The 27253-nt window shown below is 43.0% G+C and overlaps 1 protein-coding gene across 1 annotated transcript in view; it reads left to right on the plus strand.

The window, feature by feature from the left end:
* The window catches only part of LOC144606191 (thrombospondin type-1 domain-containing protein 7A-like), a 306928-nt gene that overhangs the window by 106077 nt on the left and 173598 nt on the right, over positions 1-27253 (plus strand). Inside the window, exon 2 of the mRNA XM_078422057.1 lies at positions 13323-14121. Coding sequence (XP_078278183.1) covers positions 13323-14121 — 799 coding nt within the window. The remainder of the gene's footprint in view (positions 1-13322; positions 14122-27253) is intronic.

Genomic DNA, 27253 nt, shown 5'->3' on the forward strand with positions numbered 1-27253 from the left:
ATCATTGACTACACAAGTAAGTAATCTACTTTGGAGCTCCACTCTTTTCTGGAGAAAAACCAGGGTACCGCCTTGTTTTGAACAAACTACAAAGATACAGTGAAATTTAAAAAATAGAGCCTGGAAATGATTACCAATCAAGTCGCCTGAATTATTCAAAAACCTGTATCCAATGTCTCCCAGTCCCATTTTTGCAGAGTGTTAGGAGCAATGAATGTCCAATAATTTAGTCATGGATTTCCCTGCCACACAGAGGAAAAACAATGTTTTCCAGAAAATAATTCAATACTGACGAGTTCCAAATTGAACCGTGGCACTTTGGAGAACTTGCATTTGTATCGATGAGTCATTTTCAGTTTTGCCTCTGGACATCATGGGGTAATTCTTAGTTCACTGCTTTCAGCAATGATTAGTGCTGGATATCAGGTCACATACTTCCAAACTACAAATGTCATTTGGCATTCACAGCCCACAGCTGTCCAATTTTCCTGAGATCATTCTCTAACCCATCGCTAAGAACCTGACTCTTATTTTAGCTTTGTTGGAAGTAGCATTGTGAGGAATTGTTATCATTGTGTCACTGGAGGATTTTTATAGATGCTTAAGATAATGTTTGTAAGCATTGCTGGTGCAGTGCATGTATTGTACTAATCTATTTGACCCAGAAGCTGGAATTGCTGCAAATTGCATAGGGTAGCTGAAGTATGAGGCAAAATTTTGAAAATATGTAGGGCAGTAATAATTCTTCCTTTGGTTAATGAATAATAAAGGAGCATAAATTTAGGATTTGAGTTAAAAATAGGAATAAATAAATATTTCACGAGAAAGAATACATTTTCACTGTTAAAGCTGATTGAAAACAAACATTTCCTATGGTAAAAATCTGAGCTTGATTTGATTTTTTTAAAATTTGGAGAAATCCAGAAACATGAAGAGGGCACACAATTGCAACAAGATCTAGAGCCCAGTGACATGAAAAAACAAAGATACCGGGAGGTCTCCAAATTATTGCAGTTGTTGTCAACCTGAAGCATTGATTCCTGTGAATGCCTTTCAGTTGCAGCAGTCGTTGTCTACTTTTGCAGCTGTCAAGTTCCATTGATTCTCCGTCCTCTGATTAACTATTGAAGATGTTACCTTTTTGTTGAACATTTGGAGGTTCATGACAGGTCTTCATTTTACTGTGAAGATGAATTAGGTGCCATTGTACTTCACACCCTGTCAAACAGTCCCTTGATTTGTCATTGTAGCTGAAGTTTACAAAGTTGAAGGCAAACAAACGGTTCGGAAGATCCATGAGCTTTTTCTTCAAACTGAAAAGATAAGAAACTTCCAAAGGACCTAAGAAATACCAACATTTTGACAATCCTTATTAAAGAAGATAAATTAAAGCGTGGAAATTGCCTTAAATTCTGCAGCAGGACTAATCCCCGTCATGAAACTCTTAAATTGATTTTTATCCTTCAGGAAATTTATATTGCTTGGTCAGCCAACCTGAGGTATTGCATAGAAACATAGAAACATAGAAAATAGGTGCAGGAGTAGACCATTCGGCTCTTCGAGCCTGCACCGCCATTCAATATGATCATGGCTGATCATCCAGCTCAGTAGCCTGTACCTGCCTTCTCTCCATACCCCCTGATCCCTTTAGCAAAAAGGGCCCATCTAACTCCCTCTTAAATATAGCCAATGAACTGGCCTCAACTACCTTCTGTGGCAGAGAATTCCACAGACTCACCACTCTCTGTGTGAAGAAATGTTTTCTCATCTCGGTCCTAAAAGACTTCCCCCTTATCCTTAAGCTGTGACCCCTGGTTCTGGACTCCCCCAACATCGGGAACAATCTTCCCGCATCTAGCCTCTCCAACCCCTTAAGAATTTTATATGTTTCTATAAGATCCCCCCTCAGTCTTCTAAATTCCAGTGAGTACAAGCCCAGTCTATCCAGTCTTTCCTCATATGTAAGTCCCGCCATCCCAGGGATCAATCTGGTGAACCTTCTCTGTACTCCCTCTAAGGCAAAACTGCACACAATACTCCAGGTGCGGTCTCACCAAGGCCCTGTACAACTGCAGCAGAACCTCCCTGCTCCTAAACTCAAATCCTCTTGCTATGAATGCCAACATACCATTCGCTTTCTTCACTGCCTGCTGCACCTGCATGCTTGCTTTCAATGACTGGTGCACCATGACACCCAGGTCATGTTGCATCTCCCCTTCTCCCAATCGGTCACCATTCAGGTAATACTCTGCTTTCCTGTTCTTGCCGCCAAAGTGGATAACCTCACATTTATCCACATTATATTGCATCTGCCATGCATTTGCCCACTCGCCTAATCTATCCAAGTCACTCTGCAGCCTCCTAGCATCCTCCTCGCAGCTAACACTGCCACCCAGCTTCGTGTCATCCGCAAACTTAGAGATGTTGCATTCAATTCCCTCGTCCAAATCATTAATATACACTGTAAATAACTGGGGTCCCAGCACTGAGACTTGCGGTACCCCACTAGTCACTGCCTGCCATTCCGAAAAGGACCCGTTTATTCCTACTCTTTGCTTCCTGTCCGCCAACCAATTTTCTATCCACCTCAACACTGAACCCTCAATACCGTGTGCTTTAAGTTTGTACACCAATCTCCTATGTGGGACCTTGTCGAAGGCCTTCTGAAAGTCCAGATATAACACATCGACTGGTTCTCCCTTATCCACTCTACTAGTTACATCCTCGAAAAATTCTATAAGATTCGTCAGACATGATTTGCCTTTGGTAAATCCATGCTGACTTTGTCCGATGATTTCACCACTTTCCAAATGTAATGCTATCACATCTTTAATAACTGACTCTAGCATTTTCCCCACTACCGATGTTAGGCTAACTGGTCTATAATTCCCCGTTTTCTCTCTCCCTCCCTTTTTAAAAAGTGGGGTTACATTAGCTACCCTCCAGTCCTCAGGAACTACTCCAGAATCTAAAGAGTTTTGAAAAATTATCACTAATGCATCCACTATTTCTGAGGCTACTTCCTTAAGCACTCTGGGATGCAGCCTATCTGGCCCTGGGAATTTATCTGCCTTTAATCCATTTAATTTACCTAACACCACTTCCCGACTAACCTGGATTTCCCTCAGTTCCTCCATCTCATTAGACCGCCGGTCCCCCGCTATTTCCGGCAGACGGTTTATGTCTTCCTTAGTGAAGACAGAACCAAAGTATTTGTTCAATTGGTCTGCCATCTCCTTGTTCCCTATGATCAATTCACCTGTTTCCGACTGCAAGGGACCTACATTTGCCTTAACTAATCTTTTTCTCTTGACATATCTATAAAAGCTTTTGCAGTCTGTTTTTATGTTCCTTGCCAGTTTTCCCTCATAATCTATTTTCCCTTTCCTAATTAAGCCCTTTGTCCTCCTCTGCTGGACTCTGAATTTCTCCCAGTCCTCTGGTATGCTACTTTTTCTGGCTAATCTGTATGCTTCATCTTTTGTTTTAATACTATCCTTGATTTCCCCTGTTAGCCACGGATGCACTACCTTTCCTGGTTTGTTCTTTTGCCAAACTGGGATGAACACTTGTTGTAGTTCATCCATGCGACCTTTAAATGCCTTTCATTGCATGTCCACCGTCAACCCTTTCAGCATCAATCGCCAGTCTATCTTGGACAATTCACGCCTCATACCCTCAAAGTTACCTTTCTTTAAGTTCAGAACACTTGTTTCTGTATCGACTTTGTCACTCTCCATCCTAATGAAGAACTCTACCATATTATGATCACTCTTGCCCAAGGGGCCTCGCACAACAAGACTGCTAACTAACCCTTCCTCATTACTCAATACCCAGTCTAGAATGGCCTGTTCTCTCGTTGGTTCCTCGACATGTTGGTTTAGAAAACCATCTCTCAAACATTCCAAGAAATCCTCTTCCTCAGCACCCCTGCCAGTTTGGTTCACCCAATCTATATGTAGATTGAAGTCACCCATTATAACTGCTGCACCTTTAGTGCATGCATTTCTAATTTCCTGCTTGATGCCATCCCCAACCTCCCTACTGCTGTTAGGTGGCCTGTACACAACTCCCACTAGCGTTTTCTGCCCCTTAGTGTTTCGTAGCTCTACCCATATCGATTCCACTTCCTCCAAGCTAATGTCCTTCCTTTCCACTGCTTTAATCTCCTCTCTAACCAGTAACGCTACCCCACCTCCTTTTCCTTTCTGTCTATCCCGCCTGAATATAGAATATCCCTGGATGTTGAGCTCCCAGCCTTGGTCACCCTGGAGCCATGTCTCCGTAATCCCAACTATATCATAATCATTAATAACTATCTCCACATTTAATTCATCCACCTTATTACGTATACTCCTTGCATTGAGACACAAAGCCTTCAGGCTTGTTTTTACAACTCTCTTACCCCTTGTACGATTATGTTGAAAAGTGGCCCTTTTTGATTTTTGCCCTGGATTTGTCTGCCTGCCACTTTTACTTTTCACCTTGCTACCTGTTGCTTCTACCCTCATTTTACACCCCTCTGTCTCTCTGCTCATGCTCCCATCCCCCTACCACAATAGTTTAAATCCTCCCCGACAGCACTAACAAACACTCCCCCAAGGACATTGGTTCCATTCCAGCTCAGGTGCAGACCGTCCTGTTTGTACTGGTTCCACCTCTCCCAGAACTGGTTCCAATGTCCTAAAAATTTGAATCCCTCCCCCTTGCACCATTTTTCAAGCCACGTATTCATATGAAATATCCTCCTATTCCTACTCTGACTAGCACGTGGCACTGGTAGTAATCCAGAGATTATTACCTTTGAGGTCCTACTTTTTAGTTTATCTCCTAGCTCTCTAAATTCACCTTGTAGGACCTCATCCCGTTTTTTTACCTAAATCGTTGGTGCCAACGTGCACCACGGCAACTGGCTGCTCACCCTCCCCCTTCAGAATGTCCTGCAGCCGCTCAGAGATATCCCTGACCCTTGCACCAGGGAGGCAACATACCATCCTGGAGTCTCATTTGCGGCCGCAGAAATGCCTATCTATTCCCCTTACAATTGAATCCCCTATCACTATAGCCCTTCCACTCTTTTTCCTCCCCTCTTTTGCCGCAGAGCCACCCACGGTGCCATGAACTTGGCTGCTGCTGCCTTCCCCTGATGAGCCATCTCCCCCAACAGTATCCAAAATGGCATATCTGTTTAGGAGGGAGATGACCGCAGGGGACTCCAGCACTACCTGCCTACTGCTACGCTGGCTAGTGGCCACCCGTTTCCTTTCTGTCCGCTTATCTTTTACTTGTGGTGTGGCCAACTCGCTATACGTGCTATCCACAACCTTCTCAGCATCGTGGATGCTCCAGAATGAGTCCAACCGCAGCTCCAACCGTTCAATGCGGTTTGCCAGGAGCTGCAGCTGGACACACTTCCTGCACACGTAGTCATCAGGGACACCGACAATATCCCTGATCTCCCACATGTTGCAGGATGAGCATTCCACGGGGCCGATCTCATCTGACATGTCTTACCCCCAAATTAAATCAAATCCCTCTTAATCCTTTAAACTGTACCTTTACTAAAAAGCACTGAACCCTTAACTCACTGAACCCTTAACTCACTGAACCCTTAACTTACTGAACCCTTAACTCACTGAACCCTGAACTCACTGAACCCTTAACTCACTGAACCCTTAACTTACTGAACCCTTAACTTACTGAACCCTGAACTCACTGAACCCTTAACTCACTGAACCCTTAACTTACTGAACCCTGAACTCACTGAACCCTTAACTCACTGAACCCTTAACTTACTGAACCCTGAACTCACTGAACCCTGAACTCACTGAACCCTTAACTCACTGAACCCTTAACTCACTGAACCCTTAACTCACTGAACCCTTAACTCACTGAACCCTGAACTCACTGAACCCTTAACTCACTGAACCCTTAACTCACTGAACCCTTAACTAAAAGTACGAACAAAAAGCAGAATTACAACCCCGGGGTTACGCCCAATCAGCTGCTTCCTCTAGTCCGCTTCCACAAATCAGCGGCTTCCTCCAGAACACTTCTTTTAAAGTGTGTGGGAACGTTTTCATCCTGGTCCAACCGCCTCCAACCGCTTCCGGGCCTCTGGGTGAACAAAGCCCCGCGCTGGGTTTTTAAACCTACCGCCCGGACGCTGCTCCAACCGCCTCCAACCGCTTCCGGGCCAACAAGACTTCCAACTAAATTAGTACAGAGCAGGGAGCTCCAAACTTTTCAGCATGATGGCCACATTATATATTTGGCACATTTTTGCGGGCTGTAGGAAAAAATAAAGACGTGTGAGTTTTATAAATTTAATGAACTCAAAAAAGTTTAGACTAGGTTACGTTAGAATAGATTAGGAAAGGTTAAATAAACTAGGTTAGATTAGGTTAGTTTACATTAGGTTTATAGGCAACAAATAAATAATATTCAATTTTTAAAAAGAGCTTGAAATATTGGAATATATATACACCGTAGGTATACAATTATTTATAAAACAGAAATAAATACAGTGACCACCACTGGCAGACGGAGAGGAGAGAGGGGGGTAGAAGGGGGGTAGAGAGAGTAGGGGGGGGAGAGAGTGGGGGGGAGTGAGTGCGGGGGAGAGAGAGAGTGGGGGGGAGAGAGAGTGGGGGGAAGAGAGAGAGTGGGGGAAGAGAGAGTGGGGGGAGAGAGAGTGGGGGGGAGAGAGAGAGTGGGGGAGAGAGAGTGGGGGGGAGAGAGTGGGAGGAAGAGAGAGAGTGGGAGGAGAGAGAGTGGGGGGGAGAGAGAGTGGGGGAGGGAGAGTGGGGGAGAGAGAGTGGGGGGAAGAGAGAGAGTGGGGGGAGAGAGAGTGGGGGGGAGAGAGTGGGAGGAAGAGAGAGAGTGGGAGGAGAGAGAGTGGAGGGGAGAGATTTGGGGTAGAGGGAACAGCGGGTGAGAGCGGGAGCACGGGGAGGGTGTCAGAAAGAGCGCCGCCACTTGCGGGGGCTGCTCCCTCCCCTCTCTCTCTCTCCCAGCGCCAGCGAGATCTGCGCCGCTCCTCCACTCTCTTCCCTGGCCCCGTCTCCCTCTAACGCAGCGAAATAAGAACAAACACAAGTGTAGTTGTTGTCAGAAGCCCCGCATCCCCGGGGTGAGCGGCGACGGCGGTGGCAGCGGCGGCGAGGAGGGACGTTTCACTTGTGTATGCTCTTATTTCGCTGCGTTAGAGGGAGACGGGGCCGAGGAAAAGAGTGGAGGAGCGGTGCAGATCTCGCTGGCTCTGGGAGAGCGAGAGAGAGGGAGAGAGAGAGAGAGATAGGAGAGAGAGAGGGAGGGAACAGCCCCCGCAAGTGGCAGCGCTCCTTCACCGGACCCTCTGACACCCTTCCCCTTCCCATGCTCCTGCTCTCACCCGCTGCTCCCTCTACCCCGACTCTCTCCCCCCCCCCACTCTCTCTCCCCCCCCACACTTTCTCTCCCCCCCTCTCTCTCTCTCTCCCCGGGATGAGCGGCGGCGGCGAGGAGGGAAGTTATCTTGAGTTTGTTGTTTGCGAGGGGGCGCTGCGATCTCTCGCCTTGTCTCGGCTCTGGGTCGGTGGCGATCCGCTCTCCGGTGAACTTTTGCCGGCGGCTTCTGCCTCCAGTCCCCGCCACGTAACAGCTTACCGTGGCAGGCCGGATGTGGCCCGCGGGCCATAGTTTGGAGATCCCTTGTTTGGAGATCCCCTGTTTAGAGGAAGTAACCTTGAAGACTGTTGAGCCCCAGTTATCTTGGTGGCTACTCACTCAAGATACTAAAATCAACTGTAAGATTCTGCACGGGATCAAATTAGCTGCTTGGGAAACTGCTCTGATGCATTTTCACTGACGATGAATGGACATAAGAAACAGATTTATAATAAAGTAATCAACTGTACCTTTCCCTATGGATCCAAACCTTGGTGTCCTGGATGAGCCTGGAGAACTTAAGTGATGAATCTTTGAAGATTGCTACACTAATGCCAGCATCCTCACTGAAGCTGATGTCACCAGTGGTAAGGCAATGATCCTCAAGCATAAACTCCACTGGACTGGACTTCCCAAATAAGTTCCTCTGTTCCCATTCACCCATGACCAGAGATATGTGGTGATCAGAGGAAGCACTACAACGACACACTACAAACCTAACTAAAAAAAAAGCCGATGGGAGGAGCAAACCATTGATCAGCCTTCATGTTATCACATCATCAGGAAGTGACTCACTTTGAGGGAAAATACTTGGTGCTCATCAATGAGAGAAAGAGATAAGGAATGAAGGAAGATTACCTCCTGCAGTAGGCAGCTGACCAGTGAGGAAATATCTGTACTTCTTCAGGCAGGTCCATGGTTCCAGGATCGGATGTTTGAGTCAACCCAGGACCCCAATGGTGGAGATCATCCTCCAATTGAGTAATTTCCAATGACAATGACAATGACTGAATTATTTAGCCATTTGGATGAACACTTGGAAAGCAAGGGCGGCATGGTGGTGCAGTGGTAGAGACCTGGGAACATTCCTGACTACGGGTGCTGTCTGTACGGAATTTGTACATTCTCCCCGTGATCTGTGTGGGTTTACTCGGGGATCTCCAGTTTCCTCATACGCACTCCAAAGATGTACAAGTTTGTAGGCTAATTGGCTTCTGTAAAATTGTAAATTCTTCTCTAGTGTGTGTGGGATAGTGTGGGATAGTAATAGTGCCGGATAGGGGATGGCTGGTCGGCGCAGACTCGAAGGGCTTTCCCTGCTTTATCTCTAAACTAAATTAAACTAAACAATAAAAAATGTAGAGGAAATGCAGGAAGATTGCGCCATTACTGGTCCCCAAATAAACCAAGTAAATGAAAGTTGGGTGTTTTGTGGTGTAGTTGTTTTGTTTGATTGGTACAGCACGGCACTTCAGCGTACCGAATTCACACTGACCATCAGCCACCTGTTTACCCTAATTCTATGTTATCCCGCTTTTGCATCCATTCCCTACAATGGGGGCAATTTATAGAGGCTATTTAATCTACAAACCTGCATGTCATTGAGTTATGGGAGAAAACCAGAGCACCCGGGGGAAACCTTCTCAGTCATAGGGAGAACGTGCATACTCCACATAGACACAGCACTCAAGGTCAGGATCGAACCTCAGTCTCTGGCACAGTGCCACATTGTATTTGGTGGTTATTCATTGTCTTGAAAAATTAGTGTAGTGTGTGCAGTTCAGACTCCGCCTATTTGATTTTGCAAATTACCGTAGATGTCAAACAATTTAATCCCTAAATCTTGACTCCACTATGGTAATTTACAGGGCTTTTTTGGGGAGCATTTTGGACGTCCAAAGTATGTTCAGCCAGGCTTGACCCCACCACTGCTTTGCCTATCTCATTTATTCTCTTGTCAGATAGAAAATAAATGAGTGGTATCTGAAAGACATGGTTACTTTATAGCCAGCAAAACACAAAGTGCTGGATGAACTCAGTGGGAACTCAACCTGCCAGACAGCATCTGGGGAGGGAATGGATCCGCGATCCATTTTTCCAGTCAGGATCCTTCTTCAGACTTTATAGCCATGTTAAGTGGCTGTCAGTGTTTCACTTAATCCGATATGACATTCCATGTGTTGCTTGTAATAAATATGTTTTTAGGTAAGGCCCATGCTGATTTCACATTTTGTTGTAAACCAAAAAGATTTGCTTCATATTCTGATGTTAGTCAGAGAAGGCAGCACCTTGTTTGTAGAAAATTATCTGCCTGTCAATGTACTTTATGGATAATCAGCATGCCTGTGAAATCCTATTTCATGGATTCATGTACTGACCACAGTACATAAAAAGCGCCAGGTTTCAAGTACGGTGATTGATATTTGCATGGAAAATTGTAAGGTTGCAAATTCTGCTATTTTACACAACAGTGCAAAGTTTATATGGTTATGAATTAAAACTATTTCCTTACAGCAGCACATTGGATAATTGGATGCAAGGTTTATCAGCATACATTTTATATGTTGACAGAGTGCTCTCTGAATGTGACATCTTGTAAAGATTTGAGACTCATCACAAAAGACAATTTTAAAGAGATTAATGGGGATTAAAAGACTTTCTTTAATAGTTTAATTGTTCTTTCTGGCACACTATCAATTCTAATGTATCTTCTGTAAAGTAATTTAATCACTGAGGTATAAAACACTTTTTCTTTGATATTTTAAAATTAGCATTTAACTATTTGCTGCATTTCATCACTATTATTATGTAAGGTTTAAAGGTATAAACAAGATAGTACTGGATATGAAAGATATTTCTCAAGTAATTGTATTTAGGTTATCAGTCGAAAAGCAATGTACTTAATTGCCAAAATTAGACAGTACATTCATGCAGTGTAGGAATATCAAAATTAATACTTAGTATCTTATTATCTTAAGGCTACAATTTACATTACACTTTCATCAAAATTGTGATAAAATCATTTTTTGGTACTAAATGCACTCTTGAAGTCAGAAATGGTCCAGGGAAGTCTAAGAGAGCAGGTAGACCATGTCATACGTTAGTAAGCAAAGTAGTTTTAATTAAATACTGCTCTTTTGCAATCTTTTGTGTGACACCTTTTTTAAAGTCTTCTAAAAGTACAATGAATTTGATCTACTAATTTATGCTTTATGAATTGCGATGAGCATAATGGGTGAACCAGTGGCGCAGCAGTAGAGTTGCTGCCTTCCAGCGCAAGAGACCCGGGTTCAATCCAGACTACAGGTGCTGTCTCTACGGAGTTTGTACGTTCTCTCCGTGACCGTGTGGGTTTTCTCCGGGTGCTCCGGTTTCCTCTCACACTCCAAAGATGCATAGGTTTGTAGGTTAATTGGCTTCTGTTTAATAATTGTAAATTATCCCTGGTGTGTGTAGGATAATGCTGATGTAATGGTGATCGCTGGATGCAGACTCGGTAGGCCAAAGGGCCTGTTCTACGCTGTTTCTCTAAAGTCTAAAGTCTAATCTCAAAAAACCTAAACAGATTAGTAAAACATGGTTTCCTTTTCCTAAATCCATGTTGTGTCTGCCCAATCCCATTATTATCGTTTAAGTGCCTTAATTATAGATTCATTAAAATATCTAACAGTAGATTTTTTATTATGTTTAATTATAATTATATTTAAATATATTTGACTGATATAAATTAATTGAAAACATTTGTATTAATTAATTAAATTATTGTATTAATTAAACTAAAGTAAAACAAAACACCTTCACAATTTGTTAAGGAAAATTTGTGGCTCCATTGAAGTAAATAGGTTATCACCGAATGTGCAGCTTAGTGATTTACGGATTTCATCCTGAATTCCCCTGAAATCAATGGTAAATTCAAGGTTGGAGGAAATATCATTTGTGTCTGCATCTGATCTCTAGTGGATTTAGTACTTTATTTTCGAGAAACAGCATGAAAACAGGGCCTTCACACCGAACATTGATCATTGATTACGCTAGTTCTATATTATCCTACTCTCGTTTCCCCACACACAAGGGGCAATTTACAGAAGCCAATGAACCTCCAAACCTGTGTAAGAAGGAACTGCAGAAGTTGGTTTAAACCGAAGATAGACACAAAAAGCTGGAGTAACTCAGTGGGACAGGCAGCATCTCTGGGGAGAAGGAAAGGGTGGCGTTTCAGGTCGAGACCCTTCTTCAGACTACAAACCTGCACATCTTTGGAATGTGGGAGGAAACCGGAGCACCCAGAGGTAACCACACGGTCACAGGGAGAATGTACAAACTGTGTAAGGACAGCACCTGAGGTCAGGATTGTACCTTGATCTCTGGTGCTGTGAGGCAGAAGGTCTACCGCTGCACCACTTCTGCACTTTGGAGCATAGATACATAAGTCTGACCGGTGTTATAGTTTCAAGTTTGCTGATGATACTAAACCAGGTGGGATTGTGAATTTGGAGGAGAATGTAAAGAGGTTTCAAGGGGATATGGACAAACTAAATGAGTGGGCATTAACGTGGCAGATGAGGAATAATGTAGAAAAATGTGACCTCATCCAACATGGCTCACAAATAAATAAAAAAAGCTTTTTAAATGGTAAAAGATTGTGTAATGTTATGAAATACCCAATCTCACCTTTACACTCCAATTGTATGCTGGGAAGAGGAGAAATGTGTGTTAGAAGTGAAGTGATTGGGAATGTGCCTGATTCTGGGAAAATATCAACATGAATATAGTATAGTAGGCTCCGACCCGATCATTCAATAGATGCAATTTCACCCAGGAATTAACTCACAGGAATTATCCTGGGTTAATTTGTTTTATATGCAATCAGTGCATTATAATAATACTAATCAATTTTCAGTGCTCAAATCTCTAGCTTAGCTATGGACATTAGATAATATATATGTTGTAAATGATTTTTTAAAGCCCATTACAATCCCCATCAGTATTCAATAGTCTATTCATTGTGAATATACATATCTTGTAACATATTGCAGAGCATGCAATTTAATAATGCAGTCAAATGAAATAATCTCTTTGTTAACTGTTGACATACATTATTAACTATTCTGTGAGTTTAAGTAACCTGTATGAATGATCATACTTTTTGAGAGGTTAGTGAAACGAGGTGGGTTGCTTTATAATGTAATCTGAGATTCTGACCTACTCATGCAATGGATCCAACTTTAACCTGGCAAAACTTGCTGTAATGGGGCAATGAAAAGAACAAAATAGCATAATTAGGGTTACACCTTCCTTGATGCTATTTTAAAGGGGCTATGCAATGGGCTGATGAAACACCATTTAATTGGGTTCTTTGCCGTACATGACCATTAGTTTATGACCAGAAACACCAGATAGTGCCTGATGTCTGACGGTTCCCAGGCTGTGATCTGGATGAGCGGTAACCTGGGAAGGAACTGCAGATGCTGGTTTACACCGAAGATAGACACAACATGCTGGAGTAACTCAGCAGGTCAGGCAGCATCTCTGAATACAATGAATGGGTTTTGACCCTTCATTGGTTTGAGACCCTTCTGCAGACATGCCTGGTCATTCTGCATTAAAATAAGCGATCATGCAAAACATATTGCAGCAACTAATATGTCACAACAGCCTAGGGAACAGTTTGATCTTTTTGATAATGTACACATAAGCCTGAAAAAATATTTGTCCGAAACAGTGAACCTGTTTGTCCCACTGCCAAGGCTTCCTGACCCGTTGAGAATTTACAGCATTTTCTGCTTTTGTTTTGGATTTCCGAGAACTGCAGTGATTTTTAAAATTTCCTCTTTGCTTTGCATTTTATATCTCAACTACCGTTATAACGAAATCTTCAATTCTCTTTCTTGCAGGTGCCTGGGGAAGATGTATGGGACAGAAGTGTGGCCCGGGTGGTATCCAGACCAGGTCGGTGTGGTGTGCCCATGTGGAAGGCTGGACTACTTTACCCACTAATTGCAAGCCAGTAGAAAGACCAGAGAATCAGCAGAATTGCTTCAAAGTCTGCGACAGGCATAAAGACCTATATGAGTGGCGGGTGGACGAATGGAACGAATGTTCACCTGTTTCATCCAGGAGCCCTTCTTCAAAGCAAACCTCTGAGTGCTTGAAAGGCGAGGATGGTATACAGAGGAGGAACGTAACTTGCATCGAGAAGAGAAATGGAGCTGCAGCTGAAGATGTCATCTGTGAATATTTTGAGAGCAAGCCCCATGTCGAGCAAGCCTGCCTTATCCCATGCCCGCAGAATTGTGTGGTTGCAGAGTTTACTCCCTGGTCTGAATGTACTAAATCCTGTGGAGTTGGATTACAACACCGACTTCGTCAAATCCTGCTACCTCCGCTCAATGGCGGTGAACCATGCCCCAAACTCACCGAGTTTCAGACCTGCACGTTCAATTCCTGTCTTGCGGAAGAGAGTATACACAGTCTCAAAGTTGGTCCCTGGAGCGAATGCTCTCTTCCGCATTCTCGGCAAATCCGGCAAGTGGGAAGCAGGACGAGAGACCCAGAAGCCTGGGAGCTTATGAAGAAAAAGAGGAACAGAAACCGTCAAATCCGTCAGGACACCAAATATTTTGACATTCAGATTGGCTACCAAACACGACAAGTTACGTGCACACACAAAAGTGGGAAGACTGCTGCCCTGAGGTAAGAGGACACACTTTGTCCCTGTCTTGATTAGATATCGTGGGAAAATAGTTCAAACAAGCAGTTGAATACATAAAGATAGATGTGTTCCTGTGCTGTTCTAAAGGAGGTCAAACAATCCCAAATAGGGTGGATATCTGTGCTGGATATTGTTAGTCAAAGAGACAGAGAGAGAGAGTTGTCAATATTTGTTTACTAGAAAAAAACACACGGGTAAGTGTGTTCCACGTTTTCAGTGAGCCTGCATAGTCTTGATATTAGCATGAATAAATAATGGAGGGTATGGAACATCAAAGTCAGTACATCTTGCTACAACTGTATTAAGTGAAACTATATTTAGAGTCCAGTGGAGAGCCATGATTCTCATATTTATTATCTTTGGGGGTGGTTCAGAGAAGATCCACATTACAACAGAGGAAGTGATAGCATCTCAAAGCACATAAAGGTAGATACATTTCCAGTGCATGGCCAAGTGTATACTTGTGGGAAGGTAGCAAAGAAGAAACTGCTGGGCCCATGGCAGAGATATTTGCATCACCGTTAGCCAAAGGTGAGTAATGGAAGAGTAGGGGATGGCTAATATTGCACCTTTATTTAAGAAGTGCTGCAAGTTCAAATTATGCTTGAGGAAGTGGTAGACACAGTACAATTACAATATTTAAAATACATTTAGACTGGTACATGGATAGGAAAGGTTTAAAGGGATATGGGCCAAAGGCAGGCAAATGTACGAGTTCAGCTTTTCAACTTGGTTGGCATGGATGAGTTACATAGAACCATAGAAACATAGAAAATAGGTGCAGGAGTAGGCAATTCGGCCCTTCAAGCCAGCACCACCATTCAATATGTTCATGGCTGATCATCCAAAATCAGTACCCCATTCCTGCTTTTTCCCCATATCCCTTGATTCCGTTAGCCCCAAGAGCTATATTTAACTCTCTCTTGAAAACATCCAGTGAATTGACCTCCAGTGCTTTCTGCGGCAGAGAATTCCGCAGAGTTGGGCCAAAGGGCCTGTGTCCATATTGTATGACTCCATGACTCTCTGACTAGGATGATTCGGGGTATAGAGGGATTCCTTTATACAGAAAGGTTGAACGAGTTGGGTCCATGGTCATTGTAATTTTTGTATAAAGTGTAGCAATTTTATGGAAACTGTTGGGATTTTAGCACAGGACAAATGCTGGGAGGATGTTCCCCCCTCGTGGGAGAGTCTAGGACCTGAGGGCATAGCTTTAGAATATGGCAGTTGAGGAAAAGAAAATATTTATTCTTTCAAAGAGTTATGAGTCTTTGGAATTCCTGGTGAATCTTTAAATATATTAAAAACTGAGGAAGTTAGATTTTTAATCAGCAAAGAAATCAAGAGTTATGGAAAAAGGGTGGGAAAGTTATTCCCTTATCATGTATTTGTACACTGTAAATGGGTCGCTTGTAATCATATAATGTACTGTACCTCGAAACACGTGACAATAAACAAAACTGAACTGAACTGAAAGTGGGTGCTACTAAAATTGAATCAGTTATGACCTCATGAAATGGTGGGGTGGTGAATTAAGGACCTTAAAGGCCAATGCATGTTCCAGTTTCTTAGAGTTTTAACCCCATCCAGTCACAAACATCCGATAAGGATCGTTTCCAATTCCGACCAAATTGCTCGGAACACTCTCAGATTCATGCTCCTGTGTCTTATAAAAGGCCATTGCTGTTTTCGATGTTTTAGACTCAGAGAGAGCTTCATTGGCTATCGGACTAAGCTAGAGATAATAATAACTGGCAATGTTTTGACAAGGACTTTCCAGAAACACTTTTTAAAGTATTCTGATCAAAGCACATCAGTTCTTGGCAAATTATCATACGTTTGTTAGGATTTATCTGCATGTTTGTACTTGACAAAATAATCAGAATTAGAATTATGTTATATAAAATGTTTATTAAAACTGTCTGATCTTCAAAGCAATTTTAAAAATTGCATTGATATTTTCAGTTGGTAGATTTTAATATAGTCATTTAACATCACGTCACTTAACATAATGCGGTAAGTTGCAACGGCAAAGAACTGCATCATTAGGTAATGTAACTGAAGTACGATGAGATTTTAACATCTAAAAAATTCTAAATGGATGTGTGCACGCTGGATGGCATGGAGGTGGTGGGCCAAATTGTCCGCTTCCATGCTGCGTTGAATCTATAACTCAATGAACAAAAGCAGAATGCTGGAAGAACTCAACGGGTCAAGCATTATCTGCGGAAGCCAATGTCTAAGGGTTGCGATCCTGCATCAGGGCAGAGGGGAAAGGTTGCTACTATATAGCAGCTTGATGTGGAGTGGGATAGAGGCTGGTTGGTGATAGATGGCTCAGCTGGGGTGCAGATGGTGGGCACATGGAATCATGTGGGGGGAGGGATGAACAATGGAAGAAGAAAACCTATGGGACAGAAGAATGTATTTGGTAGGAGAGCACCAGGGATGGGTTACCCAACATTGTAAAATTGAATTTTTATGCCATTGGATACCATTGCTGTGCTTTGGAATTGCCATACTAGACCATGATGCAATGCAACCAATCGGAATATTTCTACAGACGTCAGGTTGGGTGACAAAAGCTTGGTCGGAGATGGTCTTGAAGAATTGTCTTCCAGAAAAGAGAAGTTGACAGACAGATTTTTAAAAGGACATCAAAATCTTGCAGCCTTCTCCATTGAATGCATGGGCGGCGAAGGAGGAACAATTATATTTGGGGAGAATCTGGAGGGAAGATCTGGAAGAACACTGCTCAAAACACTGTATTCTGCATATCTATGAATGTATCCATATTATGATCCTGTTGGACAGCAGTCATATTGTGTAAAAACAGAAAATATTGGAAATTGCCTATGGGGAGATCAATCCCCTGATGGACCAAGCAATAGAGACATAGAGTGATACAGTATGGAAACAGGCCCTTCGGCTCAACTTGCCCACACCAGCTAACATGTCCATCTCTTTCTGCAGCCTCCTTCGTTCTTGAGAGTTTGAAAAATATCATTCCAGGCCGAGATGAAATCAGTCACTATGCTCTCCAACATATGCCTATCGAGGATCTATAGATCATTTGGTTACATGCCAAATGGCCTCAAAGTTCAGAGTAGATTTGGCATGTGCTGGATTGGTGACATGATGAATTTCATAATTGTAATGTAACTGGTGAAGGAGGGATTGGTAGAACAAAGAGCATCTCTATAAAATGAGACCCAATTAGTTAACGTGGCAATTAAGTAACAGATTACACTTCTTTGTCTGTATTTTGTGTTGCCAATCCTGTTGGTTTTGCTTAGCAGGCCAGAATATAGTAACGTAGAGAGAAAAAACAAAGCAAAGCTTTTACTCCCAGCTTAAAGAAGGCAAATGTAAAAAAGGCCGACAAAAGAAAAGATTGAAAGACACCTTAAAAGCCAACATGAAGAAATGTGAAATCGACATTGACAATTGGGAAACTAATGCCTAGGACAGGAAACTCTGGCGAACCATCATCCAAAAAGGAACAACGACCTTCGAAGCCAACAGATGCGCAGATTAGAAGAAAAGTAAACGGAAAGACAGGCAGCAACAACCAAAGCCCAATCTGACATCAGGAATTACCTGCCCTGAATGCCAAAGAACTTTCAAAGCCAGGATTGGACTCATAAGCCACCTGAGAGTTCATAAAAACAACAGAACGTAGAGCTCTCATCATCCTTGAGCTCGAGGGATAGCCACGACGACGAGCTTTAATGTGAGACGGACAAAGTTTAAAGGAGATGTGCAAGGCAATTTTATACTACACACCATGTGGTGAGTGCAGGGAATGTGCTGCCAGGGGGTAGTGGTTGAGACAGATACAATAGTGGCATTCAAGATACTTTTGGATAGGTATATGGATATGCAGGTCATTCAGCAAGATGAATTATGTGCAGTCAAATAAGAGTTGGCCTTGGCGTCATGGTTGACACAGACATTGTGGACCAAAAGGTCGTTCTTGTGCTGTACTGTTCTATGTTCTATGTTCTTGCAGTCGGTCTCTTAAAAGAGCAGATAGCAACAGACAGAAAGGGAGCAGGATGGGGACTTTAAATGATAGGCAACTGGAATCGGACAAAGTCAGCATGGATTTACAAAAGGCAAATCATGTCTGACGAATCTTATAGAATTTTTCGAGGATGTAACTAGTAGAGTGGATAAGGGAGAACCAGTCGATGTGTTATATCTGGACTTTCAGAAGGCCTTCGACAAGGTCCCACATAGGAGATTGGTGTACAAACTTAAAGCACACGGTATTGAGGGTTCAGTGTTGAGGTGGATAGAAAATTGGTTGGCGGACAGGAAGCAAAGAGTAGGAATAAACGGGTCCTTTTCGGAATGGCAGGCAGTGACTAGTGGGGTACCGCAAGGCTCAGTGCTGGGACCCCAGTTATTTACAGTGTATATTAATGATTTGGACGAGGGAATTGAATGCAACATCTCTAAGTTTGCGGATGACACGAAGCTGGGTGGCAGTGTTAGCTGCGAGGAGGATGCTAGGAGGCTGCAGAGTGACTTGGATAGATTAGGCGAGTGGGCAAATGCATGGCAGATGCAATATAATGTGGATAAATGTGAGGTTATCCACTTTGGCGGCAAGAACAGGAAAGCAGAGTATTACCTGAATGGTGAACGATTAGGAGAAGGGGAGATGCAACGTGACCTGGGTGTCATGGTGCACCAGTCATTGAAAGCAAGCGTGCAGGTGCAGCAGGCAGTGAAGAAAGCGAATGGTATGTTGGCATTCATAGCAAGAGGATTTGAGTTTAGGAGCAGGGAGGTTCTGCTGCAGTTGTACAGGGCCTTGGTGAGACCGCACCTGGAGTATTGTGTGCAGTTTTGGTCTCATAATCTGAGGAAAGACGTTCTTGCCTTAGAGGGAGTACAGAGAAGGTTCACTAGATTGAACCCTGGGATGGCGGGACTTTCATATGAAGAAAGACTGGATAGACTAGGCTTGTACTCGCTGGAATTTAGAAGACTGAGGGGGGATCTTATAGAAACATATAAAATTCTTAAGGGGTTGGAGAGGCTAGATGCGGGAAGATTGTTCCCGATGTTGGGGGAGTCCAGAACCAGGGGTCACAGCTTAAGGATAAGAGGGAAGTCTTTTAGGACCGAGATGAGAAAACATTTCTTCACACAGAGAGTGGTGAGTCTGTGGAATTCTCTGCCACAGAAGGTAGTTGAGGCCAGTTCATTGGCTATATTTAAGAGGGAGTTAGATGTGGCCCTTTTTGCTAAAGGGATCAGGGGGTATGGAGAGAAGGCAGGTACAGGTTACTGAGCTGGATGATCAGCCATGATCATATTGAATGGCGGTGCAGGCTCGAAGGGCCGAATGGCCTACTCCTGCACCTATTTTCTATGTTTCTAAGCTTAAAGTCACTCATGTGGACTGAATGTAACTGCTCTGCACAAATATAGTCTGCATTTGGTTTCTCCATTGCAGAGGGGACCATGTTGTGAACACCAAGTGCAGTACTCTGAACTGAAAGAAATACTTGAGTTCATTTAGAAAAATTGTTTAGGTCCTGAATAGTGGGAAGGAATGCTGTGAAAGGACTGGTGTTGCAACTTCTATGGCTGCTTGGAGAAATGTCATAGGACAGGGAGTGGTTAAAGGGGTCAGAAGAGTGGACCAGGGGGGGTCGCTAAGTGAGCAATCCCTTCAAAATGTTAAAGAGGAGGGGGATCTGTTTGTGATGGTACCATCTTGTTTTAAGCTGTCAGAAATTAGAAAGGATCATCTGTTGAATGTGGAGGCTGGTGGAGTGAATAATGAGGACCAAGGGAACTGTTCTTGCTCTGTCTAGGAAAGAGGACGAGAACAGAGGGGTGTCAAAGAGATAGGACAAGGTTATTGGGAGAGGGGGAGCCAGAATTCAGGAGGAAGGAAGACAATTCAGAGGCACCTGTGCAGAAAGTTCCTTCATCAGGGAAAACGTGACAGAGACGGTGTAACTGGGAGAATGGAACTGAATCCTTGCAAGAAACAGGCCGAGGAAATATGGACAAGATAGTTGTGGAAGTTTGTGGACTGATAATGGATATTGATGTCAGAAGGAACTGCAGATGCTGGTTTAAACCGAAGATAGACACAAAAAGCTGGAGTAACTCAGCGGGACAGGCAGCATCTCTGGAGTTAAGGAATGGGTGACATTTTGGGTTGAGACCCTTCTGGACACTTGTCACTAGCCTACTCCCTGAGCTGGAGATGGAAGAGAAGGGAAGGGACAGGAAGGGAAAGGAAGAGTCAGAGATGGATCATTTGAAGGTAAGAGCAGGGTGGAAATTACCAGCAAAAGTGATGATAACGTGGGGTTATGGGGATCAGGCCTTTGTCTCTCACATAAGCTGTTAAAATCAGTCCATTGATCTGCTGAATATTTCTAACATTTTTTCATTATAGATTTCCAGCATCTGCAGATTTTTGAAATTGACATAGTCAAATCATAGGTCATGTTTTTTAAATGGTGTGCATGTGAATATCAACCAGAATGAGCCAGTCATATCATTAGACTTTGTATCTAAGACTGACAAAACCAGCAGCGGCTGTGGTCACAATAAATCAAAGTTTTATTTATGAATAATATGTGCTATCCACTTCACAAAACATGTACATCAAGTTTGAGGGATGAAAGATATTCACCTTGGACGTCCCTTGCCCATGCCATCAATACAACCAAAGAACTTTACACACACACAAATCTTGGCGTCAAGTTTGCACCCGGGATTTATCAGGCTGTGATGGGTGAAATCATTGCTTGTATAACGAAGATAATGTGTGGATTGCCATGGTGATGAAGTCAGAGTATCTTCTGATTTTGGCTCAAAAGTTCAGGAGATTCCAAGTGGACAAAGTGAAGTTGAGGCATGGTAAATGCATGTTTTTTTCTAATGAGAAGTATTGTATTTTCTTTTGAAGGTTGATATTAATGGCCTACTACAAATAAAGCAAAAAGCTTTCTGTGAAATGTGGAACAAAGAACCGTAAAATGTAATAAATGGCATGTATATCAATTTACAAAGCATGGAAGCAACTGTTAGTATTAGTGATTAGGGTTACATTTCTAAATATATGTTTCAGATTGTTGGTCTCTTGTCTGACACAAACCATGTCACAAATTGAAAAGAAAATAGGACCCGTAATAGTGTGGAAGCCAGATGATTATTAGAGGACAATTGTCTTGTCATTACAAGGGAAAATAAAATAGCTGTGAGTGACCCAGAAGACCCAGAGTTTGCATGAGATGTTATATCATAACAACATAGGTAAAGAGAGATATGGAAAATGTATTAAATCAAGGAAGATGTTTTTTGGCCATCATAAATGTGCAGGAAGCTACCACAAAAGTCAGAAGTATGAATATTGATTTCTCTAACTTCAAGTAACCTTTGCATCCCCTCTCTCTCTGTCCCTCCCCCACCTTAGTCGCTGTACTAGTTTTACTGTCATCCTGTTGAGTTCCACTGTCTCTATTAACTCGTTCTCACCTAGTCCACAGCTAGCAATGGACCATTGTGGGTTGGACACTTCCTTGATTATCTTTGCTTTCTGCATATCTTTAATTCATTTGTCCCAAGTACCGTCTATATTTTTCATTCCCCTTTCCCTGGCTCCCAGTCTGAAGAAGGTTCTCGACCCGAAACGTCACCATTTTCTTCTATTTAGAGATGCTGCCTGTCCTACTTACTCCACCTTTTAGTGTCTTATCTTCGGTTTAAACCAGCATCTGCAGTTTCTCCATACACAAAAGTCAGGTTATCTAGCTCGCTGAATTCCAAATGGGGTGCTGCAAATCAAGTAACAACCCAAACCAGACCCAGATTTGATCCTGATATGCGTGTGTGTGTGTATGTGTGTGCGTGCGTGCGTGCATGCAGGTGGAGTTTGCATCTTCTCCCTATGATCACGTGGGTTTCCCTTTGCTCCGCTTTCCTCCCACACCCAAAAGACGAGCGGGTTTGTGGGTTAATTTGCCTCTGCATATTGCCCTCTTGTGAGTAGAGAGTAGATGAGAAAGTGGGATAACATTGAACTACTGCGAACAGGTGATCAATGGTCGGTGTGGACTTTGTGGGCTGAAGGGCCTGTTTCCATGCAGTGTCTGGAAACTAAACATTCTCCCTTTCTCACATGTGCAAACGCACGCCCTACATTATTGGTACTTGGTTTCTGAGAAAATGTGTGTAGTTAAGATTTAAAGTTATCACAGCCAATATTAAGGCCAAAAGCTTGCCAGATAACTTATAAAACAAATAAGTTGATAGCTTTTGAGTTTGTATTAAGCTACATTAGAAAGTGTACAAGGCCATGGATAGAGAGGTCAACATGGAGCAGATAGAATAGTGCAGGAACAGGTCCTTCGTTCCATGCTCTGCCGATCATTATACTGAGTCACACCAGATCAGAGGTTCTGTTATTGAAGATCTAGTTTCAAGCACAATTTTTATAGGAAACTACTATTTATAAGCAGTCAAGGACCTTGTAAGTAATAATAAACATCATGTTTTTGAGCATATATATGTATTAGTTTCAACATAAGGGTAGATTCTTCAGACCTACATAAATGAATATTCAAAACGTACAGCAATGAGCTGCAAAATAAACAGTAATATTTCTACTGAATGTGCGCACAGTTAAATTGCCAGCATGAAGATTTGTCTGGTAACCAGCTGAGCTCATAAATGTAATCATAAAATTATAATCGTAAAAGCTAGGTTCTGCAAGATCTAATTAGTTTGTGCAAGCTTTCAGCTTTTTGTATCATGAATTCACTGATGCTATTGATGATCATGTACAAAATAGTAATTGCTTTTAAGGATCATAGGTCACAACTGAACATAGAAAAATATATTAAGAACAAAGAATATAAGCAGACTCTGTGGATTAATCTGAGTCATAAAGTTTGAAATGAATGACGTTCAATTGTAGCAAACGATAAAAGTGTGCTCTATATAGAGATATTAAAGTAATACATAGCCACAGGCTCTGAGCAAATATCCTGAAACATATGTTGCATTCACATATTTACATACCTGATTCTATAAGCTTTCCTTCTCATTTCCATTGTTAGGATTTTTCTGTGCAGGTTTGATCGAATGAAGATATTAAAATGGAAGTATTGAAGGGGAAGGGGTAGAGGTGGGGAGAATACTAGGGAGAGTGGTATTTGTGGGCTATACCAACAGTGCGACAGAGGAAGACTGAGGTCTGAGGAAAAGAATAATAGGAGAATGATACAAATTAAACACCAAGGAGGAATTGATGGTAGACTATGGGAAATTGAGGATTGAGACAAGCATTGTTGGGGAGTAATATACAGATAGACAAGTTAAGACTAAAGAAGGATCCCAATCCAAAATGTCATGGATCCATTTCTCTCCACAGTTACTACCTGACCCAATGAGTTCAGGTCTTTTTTGCTCATTGATGGGGAGTGCAGAGACCAAGAGCGGAAGGAACATTGAAAGAGAAGTGGGAAGAGAATGGAGGTCCAGAGAGACATTGATCAAGAAACATGGGAAACAAGCAATTGAGGGGGATGTTGCTGATGAACAAGCAGAAAAATAAGTTAAGATGTGTATTGATGGGTGGAGTGCAGAAAGCTAGTAAGCCAGGCAGAGTTTGAGAGAGCATTTATGTGAAGCTGGTAGCAGTCAAGGATGGAACCAAAGCAAAAATCAGAAATAACAGCAATTAAAATTTCAGTGAAACACGGGATATTGGGCTCATGAATATTTCTTCAGAAGTTTGACAAGAATGAGAGTAGCAGAGAGTGGCGGATATTGATGAAGGCAGCAGAAACTGGGGATCAAGAGGTACTTTGATAGTTGAGCTGGAGAGAAACAGTCTCAGTAACATGCCATTGAGGATGGATGGAGATTCAAAGATCTTGATCAAATTGATAGGGGGCAGGGCTATTCAAAACTAAAGGGATATCAAAACAAAGCTGGAAGATATTAGATGTAGAGGGGGCAGGCGACAGGAGATTGATCAACAATAAAGTTTAGTAAAATCAGACACAGAGGAAGAAGCGATTGAGTGCAAAGCCTGGACAAGGTGGGTGCATCTGACCCGTTGCAAGGTTAATACTTTTTCTTAATGGGGTGTAATCAGGTATTCCTGTCCTTTATTGCAACGTTTCAATGAATACCTCCTCCCATCTATTCAGCTGCTAGTTTTTCCAAAGCTCAGAAATCTATTCTGGTAGCTTTAGAACAGAAAAAAAATACAGAGATTTGTGTAGGAAGGAACTGCAGATGCTGGTTTAAACCAAGGATAGACACAAAAAGCTGGAGTAACTCAGCAGAAAAGGCAGCATCTCTGGAGAGAAGGACTGGGTGACGTTTCGGGTCAAGACTGAAGAAGGAGTACAGGGGTACAGAGGGACCTTGGAGTACAGGGGTACAGAGGGACCTTGGAGTACAGGGGTACAGAGGGACCTTGGAGTACAGGGGTACAGAGGGACCTTGGAGTACAGGGGTACAGAGGGACCTTGGAGTACAGGGGTACAGAGGGACCTTGGAGTACAGGGGTACAGAGGGACCTTGGAGTACAGGGGTACAGAGGGACCTTGGAGTACAGGGGTACAGAGGGACCTTGGAGTACAGGGGTACAGAGGGACCTTGGAGTACAGGGGTACAGAGGGACCTTGGAGTACAGGGGTACAGAGGGACCTTGGAGTACAGGGGTACAGAGGGACCTTGGAGTACAGGGGTACAGAGGGACCTTGGAGTACAGGGGTACAGAGGGAGCTTGGAGTACAGGTACACAAGTCCTTGAAGGCAGCAGGACAGGTGGACAGGGTGGTCAAAAAGGCATATGGATTACTGGCCTTCATTAGCCGGGGCATCGAATATAAAAGTAGGGGGGTAATGATGGAATTGTACAGAACACTGGTGAGGTCACAGCTGGAGTATTGTGTACAGTTCTGGTCACCACATTATAGAAAGGATGTGATAGCTTTGGAGAGGGTGCAGAGGAGATTCACCAGGATGCTGCTAGTCATGAAGGGCCTCGGCTATGAGGAAAGACTGAGCAGACTGGGGTTGTTTTCCCTGGAGCAGAGAAGGCTGAGATGGGACATGATCGAGGTGTACAAGCTCATGAGGGGCATAGATAAGGTAGATGGCGGGGAACTTCTTCCACTGGTGGAAGGTTCAACAACGAGGGGACATAGATACAGGGTAAGGGGAGGGAGGTTTCGGGGGGATGTGAGAAATAACTTTTTCACCCAGAGGGTGGTTGGAGTCTGGAACTCACTGCCTGGGGTGGTGGTGGAGGCGGGAACACTCACAACGTTTAAGAGGCATTTGGATGGGCACTTGAAACGCTACAACATTCAGGGCTACGGTCCAGATGCGGGAAAATGGGATTAAAATTAGACTGTGTTTGGTAACGGGCGGCACGGACACGATGGGCCGAAGGGCCTCTTTCTGTGCTGTAGGACTCTATGACTCTATGACTCTAAGGGTCTCGACCCGAAATGTCACCCATTCCTTCTCTCCAGAGATGCTACCTGTCTCGCTGTGCTACTCCAGCTTTTTGTGTCTATCTTCAAAATACAGAGGTTCTCAGATATAATAAATGAGTGAAATAGGGAATTTGCCATAATTGTATAGGCGACATCCATCAAACCCTTTTCCCCTCTGCACCCACAACCTACCTGCTTTAAAACAGCTAGATTCCAGGGTAGCTACATTTAGGTAGGTGATCTTTCACATTCGTGTTCAAATTGATCTAAAGCCATCTTTTTTGAGTGGGAATAAAATGTATTTAGTTGTTTCAATAATTTGAACAAAGGAAAAGATACGAATTACATACACCCAAAGCACAACTTGTTGCTCGCCTATCGGTAGTTTCGCCGCTGTTTATTGCAATTTCCTGATGAACATTAAAGCTAACATACCCAATGCCTTTTCATTACCAATACAATGGCCCCATTTGCTGTGGAAGAAGCTCTTTCAATCCTTCCATGTTCCATCCAATGATCCATGGCAAACACCTTCCAAACTAATGGTCACGCTCTACAATAATCACACATTTTGGAGGTCACTCGGAGGTGAAAGTACTTACTACAATTCTACTATGAACAATGGCTGTTTCATCCATTTATACTTTTATTCACTTTCTGACCAGAACCCTCTTCCTGCACATTTAGGGCTATGTTCACCTCAGAGATCCTGTCCATGTTTTAGCAGCCTGTAGGCTACAAAGATGAAATGAATGTCGCAGTTAGTTTATTATTTTACCTTTCAGTTTCTAGTTGCATTGATTTGTTAGTACCTTCCATGATGTAAGGAATTTCTTGATGTCACCATTTTCTGCCATTTCACCAGCCTGCGGGATCAATACTCTCCATAAACTACAATGGTTTCCACGTGGTATGTTACTGAAGTATATGGTCCAGAAAACACTCAAATTTGATCGTAGGTTTGATCATAGTTTTGTAAGGAATAATTTGATCTCTGCCATCATTTGCCAGGACTTTTCCTCATGGATTCTTCTGAATGGCCAAAACCCATGTGGCTATATGTGTTATTTTACTGAACTGAAAGCAATCAAGCAGAGAACGGAGGGACTTTGCAGGTGTTTGTGTTCCCTTGCTGAAAGGAGGGAAAATCAACTATGACTCTCTTTTTGTTTTTTACCCAATGACCACCAGGAGAACTTTGGCTTAGAGTTTAACGATACAGCAGGGAAACAGGCCCTTCAGCCCACTGAGTCTGCACTGATCAATAATCACTCCATGCACTAGTTCAATTTACAGAAGTCAATTAACAGTCAATTTATAGAAACCAATTGACCTACAAACCTGTACGTCTTTGGAATGTGGGAGGAAACCAGAGCACATGGAGAAAACCCATGCAGTCACAGGAAGAATGTGCAAACTCCATACAGACAGCACCCGTAATCAGGATCGAACCTGGGTCGCTGGCACTGTAAGGGAGCAACTGTACCGCTGAGCCACTGTGCCACCCTAAGTTGTGTGGACATTAGGTGAGAATATGTTTGATTATGATAATGTCTGTCTGCTAGCCAGACTCAATGTTCCCATACAAAAGCATGATTGATGTCCAATAAGC

The sequence above is a fragment of the Rhinoraja longicauda genome, chromosome 2 (assembly GCF_053455715.1).
Source record: "Rhinoraja longicauda isolate Sanriku21f chromosome 2, sRhiLon1.1, whole genome shotgun sequence".
In the NCBI taxonomy this organism is placed as follows: domain Eukaryota; kingdom Metazoa; phylum Chordata; class Chondrichthyes; order Rajiformes; family Arhynchobatidae; genus Rhinoraja; species Rhinoraja longicauda.